At 32.0% G+C, this 8705-nt stretch overlaps 1 protein-coding gene across 13 annotated transcripts; it reads right to left on the bottom strand.

Moving 5' to 3' along the window:
* Window positions 1–2908: 2908 nt before the first annotated feature.
* On the bottom strand, window positions 2909–8238 carry LOC107936205 (double-stranded RNA-binding protein 4). Of its 13 annotated transcripts, XM_041083956.1 has the most exons (9): window positions 8030–8238; window positions 7858–7915; window positions 6847–6963; window positions 6466–6703; window positions 5208–5470; window positions 4429–4639; window positions 3928–4300; window positions 3250–3351; window positions 2909–3135 (listed from the first exon to the last, which is right to left on the bottom strand). In XM_041083956.1, exons 4-8 carry the CDS (start codon window positions 6584–6586, stop codon window positions 3294–3296), a joined length of 1026 nt encoding a protein of 341 aa, XP_040939890.1. In that variant the 5' UTR covers window positions 6587–6703; window positions 6847–6963; window positions 7858–7915; window positions 8030–8238; the 3' UTR covers window positions 2909–3135; window positions 3250–3293. The 13 variants fall into 13 exon arrangements, 12 of the variants coding, with proteins under 12 accessions (XP_040939890.1, XP_040939888.1, XP_040939892.1 ...); XM_041083954.1 differs by having other exon boundaries at window positions 6466–7062; XM_041083958.1 differs by having other exon boundaries at window positions 2909–3351; window positions 6847–7062.
* Window positions 8239–8705: the final 467 nt, after the last annotated feature.

Raw genomic sequence — 8705 nt, 5'->3', positions numbered from 1 at the left:
TGGGCAAAATCATTGAAAAGAATTATATTCCAAATTCACTAGTCATGGGGCCAATTATGGACCACATTCTCACACTCGAAACCAATTTCAATTTCTAGTTGATTAAGGTATATGGAGATCTAGACAAAATCTTGAGAGAAGTTGAAAAACTAACTAATATTACATAGCAACCTATAATTACTGTCGAAACCATTTTTATTTTGAAAAACGGAGGTCGACTTTTAAACGAAAATGGAGTCGCCACCAATCCTTTTTGTTTAGGTGTGATCAGGTCACCTTGTGATCGATCATTTTAATAAAGCATTTCGGTTTATTAAAATAACATTTTTAGTCTACGAAAAACTAGAAAACGGATTCGGGAGTCAGTTGCGCGCGAGGAAGGATTAGCACCCTTGCAACGCCCAAAATTGGTACCGTATTGATCAATTAACGTCCTAATGTTGAAATTTTGAAAAAGATTTTAAAATACAATTCCTTTAAAACGTTTGGATAACTTGAATTGGATATTGAGATTCTCTCACTTAAAAGGAATAGAATATCATATCCAGCACAATAGGACACAACATTTCAAACCCTCGATACAAGGTCATCTTATAATTTCCAAAACTCGTGCATTTGAAATTTCAAAGGGATATTTGGCTATCTGGTCAAACGATAAGTCAAAACTCAGCACGATTGGGCCCGATTTCTCGAATTTCCAAACACAAAATATTGCCTCATTTTAATTTAAGAAAACATGGACGAAATTTCAAAAGGATATTCAGTTATTCGGTTGAACGAAAAATCGAAACCCAGCACGATTGGGCACGATTTCTCGAATTTCCAAACACGAAATATTTTCTTATTTTTTAGAAATCCTTATCTCGGGATACAAAATGTCATACCTAGTGAGTTACGACACAACACCTCGAATTCCTGAGAAAAAAACTTATATTTGAAACTTATACGTTTTGATTGAAAAAGGGTACCCAGTTACTTAGATTCAATGAGGAAAATTGGAACCCAGTAAGTTAGGGCACAATCTTCTCGAAGATGCCAAATACCGAGTATTGCCTTATTTTGAAAAAAACTTTCGAATAAAAAGAAACAATTAAACGGAAAAACATTTTATTTTAAACAATAATTTGTGAGTAAAATGTCGCGCTAATAAATTACAAAATACAAATATTAAAAAAATAATTCACGAAAACTACAAGATGGACTAATTTTAAAACTAACATAGACAATCAAAAGAAATGATAACAAAATAACATAGTTAATAACGCAAATAATAATAATACATTAATAAAAAAATAATACGTTAATAATAATATTAATGGTAAAAATAGAAAATAGTATATATATATATGAGGATGATGAAAGTATGTAAGAAATAATAATAAAACAATAATAGTAATAATAATCATAACAAATATAAAAAGAAAATATATAAGGTAATGAAAATATAAAATTAATTAACGATAATAATAGTAATAATAGAATAATGCTAACAGTAACCATAAACATAATAATAACGATTAAAATAATAATAACAACAAAATAGAAGACAATAATAATAATAATAATATATTTAAAAAATGAAAATAATATAAAAATAATAATAATATAGGGGAAAAAATATTATGTATAAATAAATGATAAAATAAAATAAAGTTTTTAGGTAAATAAATAAATAGAATGAAAATATAATAATAGTAGTAATAACAGTACAAAACTATTTAATATAGTACAATGATAATAATAACAATAATAATAATAAAATAATAAAAATAACAATATGTTACTAATAATAATAAAAAATAAATGATGGTAATAAATATATATAAAATAATAGTAACAGTAATAAAATAAAATAATATAATAATAATAATAACACTCTCCCCCTCCCTTCTAAATCCGGCCATCGGTCCGGCCTTGCTCCGGTCACAGGACCCCCACGAGCCGCCGTTGGCGCCACCGTACACGGCAGCCAGACCTCAAAAAAACCCTCTTTTGCATTGATCCTTGATTCATCTCCCAAAAAAGAACCCCCATTTACAATAGTTTTGAATGTCTTTTATAGCCAAATTTTACAACTGATTGCTTCTTTCCATAGTGGCAAGTGGGGTAATGGACTTAGTAGGGTGATGGAGTTAGTGGTCGGTTTAGTGGGGTGCTAATTGGATGGTTGGAGTTCCAGGCTCTGCTTGTTGGACCCGGGCAAAATTTGGGCTCTACAATTACTATTTGTATGATTTGATTGTTAGTTTAATCTTTTTCACTTTATTTTGTAATGGTATCAGAAAATAAAGAATCATTTATATCCATCAAATCATAATAATATCAATAAATTTTACATAAAAATTAATAATAATAGAAACAAATATAAATCAAACGTTTACGTTCTCGTCATTGAAATATTATCCACCTGCATTCAAAATGATCCTTACATTTATTGCTATTCGACCAAAGTTTTAATCTCCTCATTCCATTTGCAGTTACCAAATTTTCAGTTGTTTGCATTATTTGTATCAGTACCGATTATAAAGTTTTGACCCACAATTGACCATTTTTTAACCCAATGAACCCAAAACTACCACCAAACATGTTCACTATTATCTCTTGGATACAATGTTGATGCGAGTAAAGCATTTGTTAATGTGATTTACAAACTAAAGTGTCTTATTATCCTCGATATTGTAATATCATAAGAATATCGAAAATAAGAAACAAAGAGAACAACATACTGAATTTTGATAAACTCAAGTATGGTTTAATTAAAAATCACTTTTCTTTTTTCTCTCAATATATATACATTTTGCATTTTCACATTTACAACCTAATTTTGTTTATCTATCTACATACAGGTCGCATTTTAACTACTCACAATTGTACAACTTAAATCTAATTAGTTTAAGCACTCAACACGTCTCCCAAACTGCAAGATCTCATTTATACCAAAACATCAACCGGATACAAGATCATCACTTGGCTAAGCAAACTCAGATAACAAGAAAAATGAGTTTTTTTAGCAACAGAAAAAGTGAGCATGAGGAACACAAATCATAGACCAACCAAGTTCCTTTCCCCAACAATAAATAGTGTTTCTTCCACTTCGGCCATTATTGGCTCACTTGAACAAAAGCTTCTTATCAGCTGCTCCCAAGGATAACAAAAGACAGGAAAAACACTTCATACGTTTTACTACAATGGTATAAATATCTTGCAAACACCATCTAAGAACCATGACCAAGGTTTTCAGTGCCAAACCTTACAAAATATTTGCTACAAATCACGCAAGCGATGGGCAAGTTTCATAGAGCAAGTGAACAAGGTGTTGTTTGATTGAATGGGCTACCAGCAACTACCGACCTGCAAATTAATACATAAATGTTAGTAAACATAGGCAAACTTCTACTTGACCTCCAAGATCCCCTCAATCACTCTCCCTCCCTTATTCTTTCAAGAAAAGAAAACACCACTGGGAAACAAGAACTTGACTGACCTCATCCAAAAATACAAATTTTTAATAAAATAAAGGTGACGAATGAAGACAAACAAACAGAAGACATCATTCTGTCGAGGAACTACAAGGTATTATGGCATGGCACCTTTGACGATTACAAAATTTAGTACAGTGCCATCTCTCATGTAAGTGACTATTGCAAATTAAATTATTAGAAATTATCTCACCCGCCATCCACAGAGTAGTTTAGTAGGATGAAAAATATACTTTAAAGTATACTAAAAGAAATAATCTCAAAAAACTAATACAACTGCTTGTGGAGTAAAAAGATTCACTACTGGTGCACCAAAAACAATCTCATAAATTGTCTTAGTGTATGAAAAGACACCAAAGCTCATCATTAGATACGCAGAAAACTCTTTCAGAAGAACGACACAAAACAAGGTCAGAAACCACATTGAAGATGACAAACCAAAGCTTACTGAGAAGTAGTATTCAGTTTAGCCCTTTTCTTCTTCTTGCGTTGCTTTTTTAAAGAACTTTCACCAGCATCTGAACCCTGTCCAATGACTGCTGGCACAAAAGCAATTGGAAGATCAATGCAATCAGTACCTTCTCCTGATTTTGAAATCTTGAACTCATGGCGTAGATGTTTAGCTCCAGAGCTTGGGTGGGTAGTATTTGGAACATGGTTAGTGACTGCATTATTTTCAACCTCTGTATTGTTATGATTCAGTCTGTTTGCCCCAGCAAGTGTAGCGTCAAAACTGGAATCCTTGGCTTTATTCAAGGCATCATAAAGTTTAGCTTTGGATTTTATGATCTCTGAAACAACAGTCCCATACCTATCATCGGCTGCATTAGTGATCCAACAAAGAGATGAGAATTTATCCAGCTAATAAGTGGCTTGAAATCAGGGTATATTTACACGCATGCATGCACATATATATGTTTGAATTTTTTAAATAGAAAAAGAAAGATACCAAGAAGTGATTGTATGACGACACGTGCAGCTAATTGTTCAGCTTCCTTCTTGTTTCTACCAGTTTCCCCTCTATAAGTTGCACCATTGAAAACTAAAGTAGACACAAAAAGGGGAAGCACTCCTCCTGACTGACTGGTATTGTATGTTGGCAATTCTAGATTCATCTTCACCACAAATTCATTTAAGATAGACTTGCAAAATACTGTATCCTAGAGCACGAGCAACCAAAAGTTTAGCAAACCCCAAAGCAATTATCATACTTCTGTTTGATATGCAAGTATGATATACCTATTTAAGAATCCGTTATAGAAAATATTTTTCATTTCCTATTCTCATTTACACTTTAATGCCTCATTTGGAATGTATTTAACATAATGAATCGCTTAATTACCACATAAGTATTAAAATAGTTAGTCAAAACATTAAGAATAATTAGTATATACTTGAAATTAGAAGGGTGAGTAAAACTCTTGTAAAAAAAGATCACTTCAAAATAAGTAAAAGAATTTCCTTCCCTTCGCTCAAAACAAATCATGAGTGTGGCTAAAAATAGCAAAAGAATACTACAATGCCGAAAAATTTGCATAATTATGGTAAAAATTGCATAATATCAAAATAAAAAAACCTCTTTAAACCCTGTCCTCTTTATATCATGGGCTAAGATATATAATATAAGGAAAACAAATACCCACTAATTTGACTAGTAAGTTTCAAGACAAACAAACAGTTATGAATAAATGTAAAACATTTAAATGAAGATGTAAGAATGCAACGAACCTCACGAATGAGAGGACAGCCTTCATCCTTTAACTTCTTTGATATACACTCCAGTGCATGTTTGGCAAGATCCTGTTCGGCTGCTTTTCTATTAGAAAAGGTGGTCTCAGAAGTATATGTTACACCATCAACTAACACACTTGACCGAAACTGGGGCGCATGCACTGATCCTTCATTAACAGTTTGATACACTGGAAGCTGTATGGATGATCGTTGAGTAAACTCCTGTAACCTATTCTTATGCATAAAGGATTCAGGAGGCCCTAAACAAAATCAAGCATGAATTAGTAAGGTATGTCGACTTTCAAATAAAGAAAAAAAAGAAAAAGACGATAAAAATATAGCTTACAAGAGAGCCAAAGAAAAAAAATTGATATGTGTAACATGATCTCAACCATAGAAAGATCATAGAGAAAAATTATGAACACACAAGAAACATTAAAGGTGCATGACAGAAGTTCACATGATAGTCAAGCTCTTAAGCATACATTAAATAACAAAACGTGTCTTCATTTTCAATCATAATAGAAATAAAACCATAATCCAATGCGAGAAATGCCATAATATCATATTACAAAAGGACATTTTAAAGTGCCAAACAATGACAATTTTGATGTAACATCATACAACCCAGTTGGACATTGCCGAATACACTAGAACTATCTAATATCATTAGAGCTATAATAGCCCTTAATAATACTGTCATTATACATTTCGAACATATTAGATAAATTATTGAAGGTATGATTATGGAACGAGGAAGAGGGCAGGCTACAAGAAAAGTTCCTGCCGCTACTACAGTGGCAACAACTGTAAGAAGCGATATATGAGTAGGCTCCTCCATGGCATTAGGCAACCATACATAAATGTTGTCAAGGGTGCAAGGCGCACTCTGGGAGCTAAAACCCTTATATTGCCTCAGGCGTAGGGTGCAAAAAATGTGCTAATTTAAGTTAAATAAAACGCAACTTTGAAATGTAAAAGCCACATTTCAAAATCATTTCCCCTTTTCTTTTTTCCTTTTCGTATTTTTTATCATTTGTTTACAGCCCATTAAGTCTAAAACCCTAGAAAATTCCAAGCCTCCAAAACCGTATAAGAACACTAAAATACCATAAATCAAATTCAATCAAAAAATCCTTTCAAACGCATATAAGAGAAAGCAATTACATCTAAAGAACACCCAAAAAATAATTGTACGAATGAAGCAGAAATTCACTTTCTACTGCCGAAAAGAAAATTGAAATCTAATACTTACTGGAAGGAAGTGAATGAGGCAAGGGGCTAGCTAAAGGCGGCACATTGGAAGAAGCAAGAACCGGTGCTGAAGGTTGATCAACGAGTTCGGGTTGAGGAAAATGTGCTAAAGGATTCTCCATTTTATGGAATTCTTTTTCTTTCTTTACTTGCAAGTATTGGAGTCTGTCCCAGTAAAGTTGAAGGTGGAGGCTCAACTTTCGGTTCAGCCAAGTCAGAGACAGAGCCGCCGGGTCAGTCTGGATAATAATAGAATTTCAGCCATTAACCCTCGTCATATGAAAAATAAATGCTCCCCGGAATTTGCAACTTTCTCTAAATATTTGGTTTCCTAAAACGTTCTCCACACTTGATTAGCCTTCTGCGAAGATAGTTTTCTTACCCAGTGACACCAGAGATTCTAAATGCTATCAATTTTATTTAAGGACTTCATAACCCTTCATCTCCGAGTAGTATGAACATCAAAAACCCTCCTGATTGCCACTAAATTGAAGATAACCTACAACTTAATATTTTCAAATAAGTGAACCTTTAACACAGGATTTGGAAAAACCATATCCTTGAAGCATCAAATCGAATATGTTTCTTGCAAAACTTCCTGGTAAAAATTTAAGAATATAAGACAAAAAATTCATAGAAAAATTAATAACATAAAACTATTTTTCTTTTAGATATCAATTTACTGTTAGTTTTTTTTCTCTCAATCAATTAATCCAGCTTAATCGGCAAAAAAAAAAAAAGAAAAGATCCAACTTTTACCAACAGAACACTAGAAACCCCCATTGTCCATAATAAACTGGACACAACACCCCTCCAATCAATGAGAAATTTTATTAATGAAAAGGAGAAATGATAATGTTTTGAATATTCATCTTCAAGAACTCATAAAGCAGACCAAAATACAAATAAATGATTCAAGAACTCATAACAGTAGACCAAAATACCCATAATGTAATGATAAAGAACAAGAAACAACAACAAAGCTAAAACAAAAGGAACATTTCAAATATTCATCTTCATCGGAAAATTTTGAACACCTATAACCATGGTTCACCAGAATATTTTGAATACCCTTAACCATGACAAAGCTGATGGAGCAAGAGCCGACTATTGATCTTCATCGGAATATTTTGAATACCCATAGCCATGCTTCACACAAGGAATCAAATAAAACGAACCAACAACCAAACCTAACCAAACCAAACCTAGCCCTTCGTCACCGTGCCCAAAACCCTATCACCTTCATCATCGACCCAAAACCAGCAACCAAACCTATTACACCGCTCCATTACCAAAACCCATCCCCAAAACATAATATTCATAAAAGGAAAAGTAGATAATATCAACATCCAACAAGTAAAAAAAAAAAAGGCAAAGGAAGCCACGACTTCACCACAATGGAGCAGAAGCTGATGATTGACCTTCGACCGCAAACTTCACTGCAAAGAGACCTACATTTTACGAGACGAAAAGTGAATCAAAAACCTTGGTCGAATAATGGGGTTTGGATAACAAGGATTTGGGTTGATGAACGGAGATTTGAGGTTAGGGGTTTTGAGTCTCACCTTTCCTAATTCCCACCCATTTAATTTTGAGATTGATGAACAAATTTGATTAACTTTGTTTTGGAAATTTGACAGGTTGGGACTTTGAGATCGATAAAAAGAAGAGTAGGATTTTAGCTTCATTTAGAAGTGATGATCGGCCGGACCGGATCGGGTTTAGATCAAACCTATTTAGATCGATTTATAGGTTTTATTCAGCTCGAAAAATAAATTCAATCATTTAAAGTTCGCTTCAATTTAAGAAAGATAAATTTTGATCTAACTTAATTTATTTATATCTACTTTTTTTTAAATTAAATTTTTTAAAATATTTTAAAAAATATAATTCATTAAAAAATTAAAATAAACTTTTAATACATTAAAAATTATTTATATTAAAAAGTATTACTATAATTACAATAAATGTTTTATTATATTAAATAACACAAATAAATATAATAAATATTTTATTGTATTAAATATAATTTTAAATTTTTATATTTTAGATTGAGTTATTTATCTGGATAATTTTTTTTTAGGTTTTGAGTGATGGATTTAATTGTTATTAGTTTAGTGATTTAATATAAATATATATAAATTTATTATTTAATATATAATTAATATAATATTTTTATAACATAATATATTCGGGTTTGGCCGAGCTTAGGCAAAAAAATCTTGTCCAATGCTTGGCCCA

The sequence above is a fragment of the Gossypium hirsutum genome, chromosome A12, assembly GCF_007990345.1.
Source record: "Gossypium hirsutum isolate 1008001.06 chromosome A12, Gossypium_hirsutum_v2.1, whole genome shotgun sequence".
NCBI classification, from domain to species: domain Eukaryota; kingdom Viridiplantae; phylum Streptophyta; class Magnoliopsida; order Malvales; family Malvaceae; genus Gossypium; species Gossypium hirsutum.
The sequence above is the reverse complement of the archived record's forward strand: the minus strand, read 5'-3'. Positions and strand labels throughout refer to the sequence as shown.

Coding starts and splice junctions, on each gene's coding strand:
- LOC107936205 (XM_041083957.1), bottom strand. CDS start 6,586: ATGGAGAATCCTTTAGCACATTTTCCTCAACCCGAACTCGTTGATCAA. Junction 5,471..6,465: donor GCCTCATTCACTTCCTTCCA/GTAAGTATTAGA, acceptor GATTTTGTTTAG/GGCCTCCTGAATCCTTTATG. Junction 3,352..3,927: donor AAACTGAATACTACTTCTCA/GTAAGCTTTGGT, acceptor ATTAATTTGCAG/GTCGGTAGTTGCTGGTAGCC.